Source organism: Euprymna scolopes, chromosome 12, assembly GCF_053919585.1.
Source record: "Euprymna scolopes isolate OS-2025 chromosome 12, ASM5391958v1, whole genome shotgun sequence".
Classification (NCBI taxonomy): domain Eukaryota; kingdom Metazoa; phylum Mollusca; class Cephalopoda; order Sepiida; family Sepiolidae; genus Euprymna; species Euprymna scolopes.
The window spans coordinates 89,404,454-89,420,182 of NC_136493.1; the positions used below are offsets into that span (position 1 = coordinate 89,404,454).

Here is a 15,729-nt window from a genome sequence, read left to right on the forward strand (position 1 = left end):
CAAGTTCGTAATTATGACTTATGGCGGTCGTATTAATGGAACACATGCTGCTTTTTCACAATGGCAGATGCACAGATTTAAATGAACCATTGGGGAGATGTGGGCTTGCTATAGAATTTCTGTGTAGAACCATGTGCTTCATTGCTCACTTTGACTCAGTCAGTTGCCTTATTTATGTACCTTTTAGAAGAGAAAGATAATATATTACTTTATGGAGTGTCTCGGATAGGTTCCCATTCAGCTTTTTAACATATCTAGTCGTTTTGAGCAATATATCTTCAGCCTGAGATTGAAAATTAAAGGTAATATCTAATAATATAACAAGGTGATCAATGTCCCACAAGCCTCAGGTATTGTCGTCAAGAATAAATCAAGAAGTGTTATATATTGGGACCCTACGCAAGTAAATAGAGATTATGTTAAGTAGTATGAATCTAGTCAGTCAAAGCAGGGAAGTTAGAGAGGTGACATGCATCTGAGAGAGACTCTAAGTGAATGTTGTATTGAGACTCTGCCCATGTGTTGCCCATCTTAAGACTAAGTCAGGAAAGCAAGTTAAAAAGTAATCAGAATTAGATATTGGTCTCTCTTCCCATGAACAGCCTTTTCCTAAATAAAACCTTTGAAAGCAAACAAGTCTCCATTGTGTTTCCATGCATGAGTAGATTCGTCTTAAGTTCAACCAAAGATGTTGCTAATCTCATTTTTTTTATAAATACTATTATAGGGATCTCAACAGTAAAAGAGAATTTTATTGCTTGTCAGATTAGTCGGGGTGGGTAGGTTAAGTACGTCAAGGAGGGCACAAGGTCTATGAGTTCATCAGAGTACATATTTATGTCTGCCATGAAGATTAAAATGGTGAGCACCGATCTAACGACCTGTAACACTCAACTGATAGCAGAAATGGTTACGTGATTGGAAAGATTTATTGTTTGATTGACAAGATGTGGAACAGCTGTAGCAGAATCTGCCAACGTGTCACAAAAAGTTAAAGAGTTTCTTGGTATAAAGCAAATGGAACCTCATTCCATTGCGGAATCTCTTACCAGAAAAACATCCTTCCATTGAAGAATTCTCAGGATGATTTGGTCATTGATATTCTGTATCCTGATTGGCACTTTGGCAACAGGTGAGTGGCTAACATTTGACCAAAAAATCAATATCATTTGGATCCTTCAGACTTTCGTCCTTATCTTGACTGTTAGTTTTAGAACCTTTCGGTTGATGGCAATTTTTCTCTCCCCAAAATTTGAAAAGGTCTGGAACCTTTTAAATTGTGTACCTTAATTTTTGTTGCCTGATGATATCTAATATAACTGAAACGGTCTGCACATCGTAGCAAGATATGACTGCATTTACATAAAAAATAATATATATATTCCAAGAATAATGTTTTTTCGGTTATGGCAGGATAGACAATTATATAATATAAATAGTATTATATCAAATATACTACATTTGTTTGATGCTCAATGATATTCAGAATATATATATATATATATATATATATATATATATATATATTTCTGTAGAAATATATTTTCTTATAATATATACCAATCCTTATTTCAGAAGCTCAATATAATTACAGAGCAATATAGTGAATAAATGACAAAAAAAAACTATATTCCAAAATTCATGATGTTGACCATGTTATAATTTATTCCTTTTATTTAGTTGACATTTATAATTCTTGATAGTATCTGTTTCATAGCGTAAAATCAATCACTTAATTATTATATCAATCAGTGAATCTATTATGCCCTTAACTCATCAGCATATTGCAGTATTAAGAATAGATTATATAATGTTAAAATGAACTTTTTAAAAAATTTTAATGGTGCAATATTATAAGTTATAAATTTACTATATTTTTTACTAGAATACATTGTCCTTTTCTTTTCCAGTTTTAACACCTAGCCCTTTACTTTTCCATGTTTAAGCTTTACTTTTCATGCTCGCATTTTTCTATTTTAATCCATGATTTTTCTAGGCTTCCAATAAAATCACTTGTTCTTTGTTTAATTTCAATCTTACTTTTTTGCCCCCGTAAACATAACATTATACACATATGTAATAACAATGTACGGCACTCGTCTACTTCAATAAAATGTCCCCAATTATCTCCCTTTCATTCTTTCATTCTGTCTGTTTCACTTTTTACTTCTCTTTTCGCGACAGCAGTGAATCAGTAGCAACACTAGTTATATGTCACAAACAGTCAAAATATCGGGGGTGTAATTCTAAATATAAATAAATAAAAAGATGGAGGCCTGATTACCAACGATAATTACACCTTCGACATCAGAGGTATGATTTTGACTGTTTGTGACATATAAAGATTGTGTTTGAATATGTTTTTTTTCTTCATAGAATTGTCTTAAGAGTTTGCTATATTCAAAAATACAGTGACAACATATTGTTACTTTTTGTTGAAGATTGCTAACGAAACAGATCTGAACATATACTCTTATGAGAAAATAAAAGAACATGTGTTTTCAAAAATTGTGAATTGAACCATAATATATATATATATATATATATATATATATATATATATATATATATATATATATATATATATATATATTATTTATTTTCTTCTGTAACAAGGCATATTACCACTTGGAACATAAAGAGCTTCTATTTTTTATTGTATCTAAAAGGAGACTGAGGAGTGCTGAGCAGTGAGGTGTCTGTTCGCATTACATTTAAACTTTTGCAAGTTAGTACAATCAGTGGAGCAAGAAACGGGGAAGGAATTCCAAAGTGTGATAGTCTGATGGAAAAAAAACTATCAGAGTACATCTAGGGATCTCAACAGTAAAGGGGGGTATTTTGCTGCTTGTCGGTAAGTCGGGGTTAAGTACGTCAAGGGGGGGCACAAGTGTTATGAGTTCATCAGAGCACATATTTATGTCTGTCATGAAGATTAAAATGATGAGCATCAATCTAACGACCTGTAACACTCAACTGATAGTAGAAATGGTTACGTGATTGGAAAGATTTATTGTTTGACTTACGAGATGTCCAACAGCTGTAGCAGAATCTGCCAACGTGTCACAAAAAGTTAAAGAGTTTCTTGGTATAAAGCAAATGGAACCTCATTCCATTGAGGAATCTCTTACCAGAAAAACATCCTTCCATTGAAGAATTCTCAGGATGATTTGGTCATTGATATTCTGTATCCTGATTGGCACTTTGGCAGCAGGTGAGTGGCTAACATTTGAAAAAAGTCAATATTATTTGGATCCTTCAGACCTTCGTCCATTTTCTTGACTGTTAGTTTTACAACGTTTCGGTTGATGTAACCTTCGATTTTCTTCAACTGTATCATGTCGAACTCAGTAATCTTTCTATCCAAATCGGGAAACTTTCTGACAAACTCTGGAATCTTTCTGTCGAACTCAGGATCGTTTTGGCAAACTCGGGAATCTTTCTGTCGAATATGATTATATTGAAATAATAGCTAAAAAAAATCTTCAGGGCGATATTTTTTTTTAAAGAATTTTGTGACCATTCCACCTGCTAATCCAAAATGGTCACCCATCTGGTACTGGTCAGGTTCAATGTTGCTTACCTTTAATGATCTAAAATAATTATTATGTATATATCAGATCTATTATTCCAACTCGAATCTAGCGTGCAGAATCCACGTTCTGCAACAATTACACCAAACTACATATTATGGTTAAAATTTCATCATTTCGTTTAATTGTATGAATACACAATGTTTTGAATTTTGGAGATAAGGATTGATTATTGGTATTACTTCGAATATTCGGACATCTGTTCTCACCTTGTGTGTTATTTTCATGTATTATTTGCATTCTTTGAACTACTGTTCTTATCATGAATGTTATTTTCACAACGTTTCGGTTGATATAACTTCTGACCATCTTCAGCTGTATCTTATCGAACCTGAGAATGTTTCTGTGAAGCGGCCACAAGAATCTGCATGCAATTATGAACAGAACCCTTTATTTAATACACTGGGGTAACATGCTCTTGTTTTGTCAAGCATGACTTGCTTGAAGTCCTAAGTAATTTGCAATTGTTCCTAAAGGAGAGTAAATTTACAACTCGAATATTACGAAGTATTTTATCCACTATGTCAAAGGTCTTTGCAGATTAGTAGGTCCTGCACGGTCGGCCAAACTCCAACCACTGTCTCATCGCTGAAATATGGCACCACTGTGCCTGTTTTATGAGTATTTTAATAAACGAACTCAAAGCACTAGCCCCCCCCCCCGACTAAAATACCCCCAACAAACCCGACAAGCAGCAAAATCCCACTCCTACACCGTAGCAGAAACAAATGGGATTTTTTTCTTCCTCGAATTAATGCCTCTCCCCTGTGCTATTTGGCCACATATTGACCAATCAGGGGTACAGCGCATTGATCCTTCCTATCCTCAAAGGAAATCAGCCAGCATCTGGTTGGAAGAAGAACAACTCGTTCTTACTGAGAGAGACGCCAAACAGAACGGACCTTCCATTTCTTCTCTCTCTCCACATCGGTTTTTTATGGTATCGACGATTCCACTGGGAATAACTACCGCGACACCACCAGGTAGCTGGAGTCCAGCTTTTAACAGGGAACATGTTACATTCTCATTAATAAACCTTTGCTGTGTTACCTTTTATGAAGTTGTTGTGTTCGTCATTTCAGAGGCTTGTATTGAATTGTTTATTTTCTTAGGGTGTGCCCTAAAAGCTTATAAACCCTTAAATGGTGACCCCGACGTGATATACAAGCAATTCTGAATGGCGAGCCTTTTTCTTAATTTTTCGTAAAACCAGACACGGCATAGAAAAGCCAGCGACCTTCCCCCAACAAGAAAGACAAAACATTCTCGTCGAACAAGATAAACTATAAAGCCGAAATATGGTCAACGACACGTGTTACATAAAAAAAAAGCTGAAAACGCATTTCGTAAGAAATACTTCTCACAGTTTCACAGAGAAAAATAAAACGTTTCAACCGGATGTATTTCCTTGAAACAGAACGAAGAACAAACCCATTTTCTTTCACTACGGCTACACATTAAAAAAAAAAAATACACACTCAAGCAAGAGACAACCGATACAGAAAAGAGAACTTTTCAATATATATATATATATATATATATATATATATATATATATATATATATATATATATATATATATATATATATATATAACATTTCTCTTCGTCTCTCGGCCAAAGAAAACGTAAGTACCCTTTTAAAAAGATTTTAACTTCAGGCTTTACGTAACACCTACAACTCTCTCTCTCTCTCTCTCTCTCTCTCTCTCTCTCTCTCTCTCTCTATATATATATATATATATATATATATATATATATATACACTCACAAAAAAAAAAGAAAAACACACACACGTATTAATCTTTTACCAATGCCTTTTCCATCCAAGAGTATATTTTTCTATTTTATTTTTTTGTGGAATCTTTTTTTTGTCGTTTTTTAAGTATTTTCTCTCTCTAATTTTTGTTTAGTGTTAAATATTTCCCCTTTTTTCCTTACGTGGTCCTTCGACAATGTCCTATCTATATTTCGGATCGTTAAATTTTTTTTTTCTGTTGTCGCTTTCTTTATATATACGAGTATATAAAATAGTTGCCGTGAGCCTTCGCAATGATGTCACAACCTAATGACATCATGGATATGGCTATTTTAAAAGCCATTGAGAGACTCACTCAAGAGATAAAAAAATTTGGCAAGCTGGAGCCGAGGTTGCGCAGGCACCGACTCCAGGCTAATTCCTTACATTCACACCACTACCGTCGCCGCTCAAACAAGATGAAACTGTGCTTTTATCACAGTCGTTTTGGTATGGAGGCGCACAAATGCAAAAACCCATGAACCAGGGAAACTAAGGTCTGGGGAGCTGAGCAGGGCAGGCTCTCCATGGGATATTTTCAACAACCATGCCTATTTTATTACAGACTCCCCATCCCAAGTACGTTGCTTGGTTGATACCGGAGCGGCCTGCAGTATTTGGCCACTGAAACTTCTCACAGAGAAGCCTCCAGTGTCATCCATCACACTGCAGGCGGTAAATCACTCCCCCATCCCCACGTACGGTCAAATTTCTCGTTCTCTGGACTTGGAATTACGGAGAGACTTTACGTGGGTTTTCACTATAGCAGATTTACCCTACCCCATACTAGGCGCAAACTTCCTGCACCACTTCAACCTGATAGTGGATATGCGCAGACGCTGGCTGATAGATGCAAATACAGAACATTCTGTATCTAGTGTAAAAACAAACACCCCCTCTATCAGTCCAGTATTCTTCATTGCCGCTTCAGATAACCCGTATCAGACCGCCTTACACTCCTACCCGGAGTTAACAAATTTAAATTTTGTGGTAAGCGAACCCACGCACACCACAAAACACCACATCAAGACCACAGGTGCTCCTGTTTTCTCATGCCCTCGCCGCCTCCCTGCTGATAAACTTAAGGCAGCGAAGGCAGAATTCAACCATATGCTGCAGCTAGGAATAATACACCCCTCGTACAGTCCATGGGCTTCCCCTTTGCATATGGTCTCAAAACGAGACGGAGATTGGCGTCCGACTGGGGACTACCGACAACTCAATGCCATGACGGTACCTGATCGTTACTCAATCCCACATATACAAGCCTTTGCTTCCTCTCTACATGGTTGTAAGACCTTCTCCAAACTGGACCTAATTAAGGCTTACCATCAGATTCCAGTGAATCCAGCCGACATACCCAAGACTGTGGTAACGACTCCATTTGGAGTGTTTGAATTCTTAACTATGCCCTTTGGTTTATGAAATGCGGCTAGCACATTTCAGCACTTTATGGACAAAGTAGTGCATGACTTGGACTTCGTCTATAACTATATAGACGACATTCTCGTGGCAAGTGCCTAACCTGAGGAACATGTCACTCACCTCCGCCTACTATTTGAATGGTTTCAGCGATACCAGGTCAGGATTAACCCTGGTAAATGTGTTTTGGGTGTGTCGTCACTAGTTTTCCTGGGCCACATTATCAGCCCAGATGGTATATCTCTGTTACCGGAAAAGGTGAAGGCTCTACAAGACCTTCAACCACCCACTTCACTTCGCCAACTAAGGCACTTCCTCGGTCAGTTGAACTATTATAGACGCTTTATCCCACACTGCACGGATCTCCTAGCTCCTCTTTCCGACCTGTTACGTAATAGAAAGAAGAAAAATGAGCAAATCTCACTTAATGAGATCCAGCTTAAGGCTTTTAATGAAGTGAAAACAAAACTGGCGACAACATCTCTACTTGCACATCCTGTACCCGATGCCCAGTTTTCTCTGGTCATTGACGCATTAGGCACAGCTGTAGGTGCAGTGTTGCAACAGCAACACCAACAACAGTTACAACCTCTCGCATACTTTTCAAGACAGCTGAAACCAGCAGAACAACGTTACAGCACGTTTGACCGTGGATTCCTGGCAATGTACCTCACAGTGAAACATTTCCAACATTCACTCGAAGGCCGTCAATTTGTGATCTACACTGATCATCGTCTGCTGACATATGCACTGCGTTCTAAGCCGGACAAATATTCTCCCAGCGAAACGCGCCACTTGGATTTTGTTTTGCGATTCACCAGCGATATCCAACATATCTCAGGTGAGCAGAATGCTGCAGCAGACGCTTTGTCCCGCCTTCCCATTAATTCTCTGTCCTCACCATCCGATATCGATTTACAGCAGATAGCCTTAGACCAGCCAAGTCTGGACACGTTGGATCCGTTATCACCTGAATTTGCACCTTGCAAATTCGCATACCTGCCCGTGCCTACCTCGGACATGCAGATCATTTGTGACGCTTCAATGGATTCACCTCGACTATTCATTCCATTAACTCATCGTAGAGTTGTTTTTGACACCCTACACAATTTGGCACACCCTGGATGCAGAACCACAGCTAGATTTTTCTGGCCAAATATGAGGCATGATATCACGGCCTGGACACGTTTCTGTTGTATCCTGCCAAAAGTCAAAGGTACACAAGCATATCCGTGCACCCCTTGGAACATTCACCACCCCAGACGCTCGGTTTAGCCATGTGCACATCGACCTGGTTGGACATTGGCCGGTCAGTCAGGGATTTACTCATCTCCTGACCTGTATAGACTGTTTCACACGGTGGCCTGAAGCCATTCCCCTCACAGACATTTTGGCTGAGTCTGTAGCACGAGCACTTATATCAGGCTGGATATCACGTTACGGAGTTCCCACCACTGATCGTGGCATACAGTTTGAATCCCACCTCTTCCAGGAACTCTCCAGGATTCTAGGGATACAACGTATTCGTACCACAAGCTATCACCCTGCTTCTAACGGGATGATTGAACGCTTCCATCACCGATTGAAAGCAGCATTACGTGCTTACCCTGATCAACAGTGATGGAGCGAATATGTACCAGTTGTCCTTCTTGGCTGTCGTGCTGCTATCAAAGAGGACTTGGGATACTCTTCAGCCGAACTTGTATATAGAGTACCTATCGTTTCCAGGCCAAATGTTGAGCCCGATAGAATTAACAACAAACGATTCAGCTCTGTATGTTAACAGACTGCGAGTTTATTTTAGTAAGCTCCCACCAATGCACACTAGGGAACAGACCATCAGATCTTCGGTCCCAAAAGACATTTCGTCTTGGACTCATGTTTTTCTTAGGACGCCGTGAAAGCCCCCCTAACTTCACCTTATACTGGCCCCTATCGCGTGCTTTCACATACCGATAAACTTTTTACTTTAGATATCAGTGATAAAAGAGAAACTGTTTCTATTGATAGAGTACAAAAAGCCTTTCTCGACACAAAAACACACGAGCCACACATTCCCCCTACTTTCACACAGCTTCAAAACAATGCTCCAAATGAAGACAATCATGTCACTACTACACATAGTGGTCGACGGGTACATTGGCCGAAGAGACTGTGTAAAACTTTGTATTTCTGTCAAGAAAATATTTTTTCCTTTTTTTCCCCTTTCAAAAAAAAAAAAAAAGTATGCTATTACAAGAAGTTGCAAATATTCCCCCAACTTTTCACACAAAAGTAAGAACATTTTTTCGTTCTCTTAAAAATAAATAAAAATAAGACATTTTTATTTGTCGCTATTTGTTATGCTACCTTTTTCTCTGTCGGCTTTCAGCCTAACCAGGTGGTTATGTAGCAGAAACAAATGGGACTTTTTTCTTCTTCGAATCAATGCCTCTCCCCTGTGCTATTTGGCCACATATTGACCAATCAGAGGTACAGCACAGACAGACACCTTACTACCCAACTCTCTACATAGTATCCCTGCATATCTGGTCCTAAATAGTAGCCCCTTGCACCAGTGTTTGACTGGAAAAAGGTAAAAGAAAATCCTGCGCGAAGAGAAATATTCATTGAAGTTAGGGTCTGGCGGTAGTCATAATGGATTTTCATTGACAAAGTGAAATATGTGGTTAATGTTTTGCATGGGTTCTGTTGTGCCCCATAAGAGAAGTTTGAGAATCAAGGGCGAGCCTCTGAGTTGCGGAAAATCGGCTGTGGCCAGGCCTGGTGAGGGATAGCCTCTGCCAGGCGTCATTGCCTAAGATTTGCTACATGATGAATACAACCAGAACAAATTTTATAAAACTATAGATAACAGTAACGATAACACTAAATATAACACTAAATATAACACTAAATATAACATCAAATATAACACTAAAGATAGCACTAAAGATAACACCAAAGATAACACCAAGTATAACATTAAAGATAAAACTTAAGATAACACTAAATATAACACTAAAGATAACACTAAATATAACATCAAATATAACACTAAAGATAGCACTAAGGATAACACCAAAGATAACACTAAGGATAACATTAAAGATAAAACTTAAGATAACACTAAAGATAACATCAAAGATACACTAAATATAACACTAAATATAACACTAAATATAACACTAAAAATAACATCAAATATAAAACTAAAAATAACACTAAAGATAACACCAAGGATAACATTAAAGATAAAACTAAAGATAACACCAAAGATAACACTAAAGATAACACTAAATATAACACTAAAAATAACACTAAAGATAACACCAAGGATAACATTAAAGATAAAACTAAAAATAACACCACAGATAACACCAAGGATAACATTAACGATAAAACTAAAGATAGAACTAAAGATAACACCAAAGATAAGATTAGTGCTAGATGCAACAACTTAGTCGTAAGCACATGGAATGACAGGACACTGAATACTCCTGGCAAGCTTGAAGAACATACGCATACTATGAACAGATACAACTGGAATGTGTCAGGGATATGTGAGGTGAGATGGAAAAGCATGGGAGAAACAACAATCCATGAAGGCCACAAGCTTTGCTTTAGTGGAAAAGATTACAAACACGGAAGATTCTTTGTGCAAAAACACACAGCTGGCGCAGTGATGGCATGCAGATCAGTTTCCAGCATGCTCATCACCTACGGGCTTCACATTTCAACTTCACAATCGTGCAAGTTTACATACCAATCACAACACACTCTTACGAAGAAATAGAGGGTTTCTACCATCAAATACAAGGTTATTGATGAAATAGCAAAGAAAGAAATCTTAATTGTACAAGGGGACTGGAATGCAAAGATTGGATATGCACAGAAAGACTGAAAAAGTAAATGCGTCTGCAACACAGAGACCAATGACCGAGGCTTGAGACTGCTTGAATTTGCGACGCTTAACAACCTCAAAGTAATCAACATATTCTACCTCCACAAAGCATCCAGACGGTGAATCTGGCACAGCCCAAATGGACCTCATCACAATATAGACTACATCCTAATGATGTGACGCTTCCGCACATCAGTCAACATCGCCAGGACATGCAGCTTCCCCAGAGTGGACATCAATAGTGACCATGAGCTTGGGTCAGATGAAGGTGAAGATAAGTCAAATGCAGTTGTTGTCAGTTCCAAAAGCAGGAAAAGAGAGAGTTGCTGTGCATTTAACTTTTTAATAAACTGTCACATGTCTGATAGATAGTCTGTAGAACACAATACCATGTGTGTGCTTCCCAGCTGACTATAGCATAGTCATCTTCAAATCTAATGTGAATAGATTCTTGCTGAGTCATCCTTTTTAATGATCTAGTCCTATCAAAGTTCCACCATTACTGATCATGTTGTCTTACCATCTACCTAATATTTAACCTTTATCCTAGAGTGGCTTCTGGATAAATTGTAGCCCTCCACACACACACACACGCGCGCACGCGCGCAGACAGACACACGAAAAAAGTTAATAGTTGAGCTAATTTTATTTTGCATTTATTGAGTGATTAATGAAACCCATAATACAATCGTCAATAAATGATTTCTTTTTTTTCTATTGAAGGATCTGACGATGAAGGCAGCTACTGTATATTTAATCGCAGAAAATTCTTAAAGGGTGAAAAGTACAAAGATTCGTATAATGATTGCACTTGTATGGGATACGATACGTTTAACTGCAGCAGCTTAACATGTTTTGGTAACGTTATAAAAACTTTATTCTTCTGTTTCTATATTGTTGAAATACCATCATTCCATCATCTTCGTATATACAAGGTAAAGTATTTTGGTCCCCTATTCAAATGAACAGTATAGCTCTGTAAACAAAATATAGAAATCTAATACTGTTTCAAACTGCCATAACCGCGCTAGCAGACATAACTGGATTGTTCCTTTTTACACCAAGAAGTCCACTTAATATCAGATAATGAAAAGGAAAAAGAAAAAAAATTGCTTTGACAACACTATTCTTTTTTATGCTTTTCTTATAGTATACATACAAAACCGTCCTCTAAAATTCCTTTTATTGCTCTCACCTTAATAGAACATATTGCATTATTTTCCAGTATCAATTGTCAGTCATGTGTGCCCAGACTTCTTCTTTACTGTGATCATTTTCCTCTTTTATAAATCACTATGTCATTCATTTTAAAAACTTTTATTTCTTATAAAATATGTAATTTATTGAAGAAATGCTGAGCATTAAATTCGATAAATCTCTGACGTTCAATGACTAAAACAAAATAATAGATTTGTTTATTTACAAAGTGTGTTCATTCAGTGATGGAGTTTGTCCAACATTGACACTCCATTTGTTTACAAACATTGCATGCCTTTTCCATAACACGTGGGTGTTAAGTCACACCCAAAACCCTTGACAGAATTTGATTAATTTGAGAGCCATCCCGAAAACAGCAATTTCATTGCTGCTGTTGCTGGTGGGGTCCTCTTCTGCTCCTGGGCTTGATAACTGGACTCCTGAACTGTTTTCCACTGTATTCATTTAGATAAAGGCGTACTATTACGAAGCTCCTGAGTAACACACAAACAACTATAATTAATTAATAACCAAATTTGTTGCAGTCAAAATAACCTGGGATGTTGATTGATTGCATTTATATAGTTTTTTTTTTTGGTCAACATTTAGATGTTGGTATTTGACTAGGTGTAAGGAAGGGGTGTATGGACAAAAGAACAGTATGGGGGAGGGTCAAAGTGTTGGAGGCGTGGTTTAACGTCCAGGTTTTTTTAACGAATGCTTGCAAACAAGGGAGCGGCATTGTCGAATAGAATGCTCTAACATTTAATAACTTTATTGATCATCTTTGTTAGAAAAGGATGAGAGAATTAATAGTGGAATGAGTTTATGTATGTGGACGGAGATGAAGAATTAGTCACTCCTGTAGGACGAAAAAAGAGTTCATGTATATGTATTGGAGTTTATGTATGTGGACCCAGATGGAGAATTAGTCACTCCTGTGGGACGAGAAAAGAGTTCATGTATATGTATTGGAATTTATGTATGTGGACGGAGATGGAGAACTCGTCAATCCTAACAACCAGTGCTCTACTTCGACCCTGGGCTATACTGCAAATTTACAAATACGGAACATTATTATTATTTATTATTATTATTATCTTTACTCATAATTCATATATTCTTCCTCCCATATTATTTCCTCCCCACTGCTCATCATGATCTTCCAACCCCCAGTCATACACTACTGATCCAAAATTTACGACCACTTAAAAATCTTTAAAAAGAAACCTTTTTTTTAAGGATAGATTTTAAACTCTTCCGACTCAAGTTTACTAATATTACAATCTAAAAGGTTATGGAAAGAAAAAGGTACATTCCAAAAATTTTATTTAAAAATTTGCATTTTTATTCCATTAGGCTTTTAACGCATGATCCAAATTATAAGACCAAGGGTATAAATTGTTAGATTTATGCTAATTCTAACGTTTTTAGTTCAGTTAGAGATTAGCAATCACTGTAAAGATGTTACCATGCCTAAAGCAAGAAAACTAACCGAAGTTGAGCGCTCTCGAATTCTAGGATTCCATAAGCAAAGTTTGTCACAGTGAGCAATAGCAGCTAAGGTAAATCGCAGTGAAACTGTTATTTACAACATTCTAAAGAACATTGAGAATTATGGAAAAGCAAAATCCTTTGGTAGCCCCCCCCCACCCCCAAATTGCTCCTGCATTGAGTAGGAGAATCAGATGGTTGTTATGAATGACAGAACACTTTCTTCTAGTCAAATTAAGGCGGTTACAGATGCTGATTGCAGTCCAATAACCATCAGATGACACTTACAACAAAAAGGCATGGTAAATAAAAAGCATAAACAATTCCTCCATTGTTTCTACGTCACAAAAGGGACCGCTTAAGATTTGGTCGTGAATACCAAATCTGGGACGTTGAGAAGTGGAAGAAAGTCCTGTTTTCTGATGAGAAAAAATTCAATTTAGATGGTTCTGATCGCTTCCAGCGATATTGGCATGGCAAAAAACATGCCCCTTGAAATTCTTTTTTCATATGTCATAGTGGTGGAGGGTCCGTAATGGTATGGAGTGCCTTTTCTTACAGAGGGAAGATGGAACTCCAGGTGGTGCTGGGTTGTCAGACAACAGCTGGTTATGTTAGCATGCTGCAAAAAGTATCTTCGATGATGGAGGGTCTTCGTTTGTGTGGGGATGGATGGTTATTCCAGCAGGATAATGCTGCAATCTACAAGAAAATGGAGTCCATCTCTTGGGATACCCTGCATGCTCACCGGACTTGAACCCAATTGAAAATGTTTGGGATGGTTGACAAGAGAGTTTTATCAAAATGGCAAACAATATTTAAGAAAAAATGAACTTCTTTGTGAAGTCATCTTCAGAAACTGGAGCAGAATCCCCTACGCCTCAATGGAAACCCTTATTTCTAGCATGCGTCAAAGAATTTTGGAAGTCATCAAAAGCAGTGGAGGTAAAACTCATTATTAAGTTTGATTGTTGAATGTTTTCATACAATTTTGTACAATTTAATAGAATTTTTGTCTTTGGTCTTAAAATGAGAATCGAGAGGAGGAGCTAGAAGTGTCGCGAGTTTGATATCCCAATTAAAACAAATTAAATATAACAACCTATTTTCAGTGATTGCAAGAGAAGAGAAAAGAACGGATGGTTAAGAATGAAATGAATAACGAAAGTAAAATTGATGAAACTAGTTCTGATGAAAGAACTGAGAGAGTGGAAGTGCAGAAGGGAAATGTTAGCGATGATGGGAGGTGGACAACTGAGGAGGAATAGAATCCTATCGTTAGAGGAAGTGATGAGAAGGAGTTTGAAGGAGCTAAGGCAGATGAGATCATCGACTCTGAGACAATGGAATCAGTCAAAGGAGCAGATGTATGGAGAAGTGGTGATGAAGTTCGAATTTTGACTTCTGTAGAAAAAAGGAGTACTTCAGAAGTTAAAACAGGTTCTTCTTAGAGACGATATCATAGACATTCCAAGCATGAAGAGTAGTGATAGGCGGAAGGTAAAAAGCGAGGTAAAAATAATTCAAGGAGTAATTCACAACATGATAAGAAAGAACATATCGATTACGGAAATTAACAGGCTTCTGTATGCAACGTCATACATTATTGCGAATCGTCTTGGCTTAATACAGAAGAAAAAGAGAGAAATGAAGGATAGAACGCCATACTAGCAGAGGCGGCTTGAAGAAAGTATTAAACGATGGCAGACATTGGTAGAACCGAAGAAATAAGAAAAGGAGGTAAACAAGGACAAAAAGCCAAGGACGAACTTAAAAGGAGGTATAGATTGCTGGAAAAGGGAACGATGAACGTTCTAACAATGTTGAAAGAAAAGATACACACTGGTGGTATGAAAATTCAGAACTTTGTTGGAAAAAGTGTTGTGTGTTCGGCAGAACAACATTTTCCGGAACACTCAGTCTCAACTGTATAAAGAATTAAATGGTAGTAAACACTCGAAATGCAAAAGATGCCAGGAAGTTCTGGAGTTGGATTTGGTGTGTCGAAGGGCGATATAATAAGAAGGCTAGCTGGTTGGGAGAGGTCAATGCAGCAGATGAACAACGTCGAGATAACCATTGATGACGGGAAGGCTGGCATACGAAGGATGACAAACTGGAAGACACCTGATCCAGATGGAATGATGGGCTTCTGGTTTAAACAGTTTCAATGCTTTTATCCACCTATAGCCGCTGCCCTGATTGGCTTGTAAAGTGTCGTAGAGTCGGGAGATGTCCCTGATTGGCTTGTTAAGGGAAGAACAACACTGATTAGGAAAGATGCTTACAAGGGAACAGATGCCAATAATTATAGACCAATTACATGTCTACCACTAATGTGGA

General features: G+C 37.6%; 1 protein-coding gene across 2 annotated transcripts in view; it reads left to right on the top strand.

Moving 5' to 3' along the window:
• Positions 1-990: 990 nt before the first annotated feature.
• LOC145291411 (uncharacterized) overlaps positions 991-15,729 on the top strand; it is a 44,732-nt gene continuing 29,993 nt past the window's right edge. Inside the window, exons 1-2 of one of the 2 annotated variants that reach the window (XM_080137218.1) lie at positions 991-1,132; positions 11,419-11,553. In XM_080137218.1, coding sequence (XP_079993344.1) covers positions 1,084-1,132; positions 11,419-11,553 — 184 coding nt within the window. In that variant the 5' untranslated portion in view covers positions 991-1,083. Of the gene's footprint in view, positions 1,133-3,056; positions 3,215-11,418; positions 11,554-15,729 lie in introns of those variants that run through there. The other variant, XM_080137217.1, reaches the window with a different exon arrangement.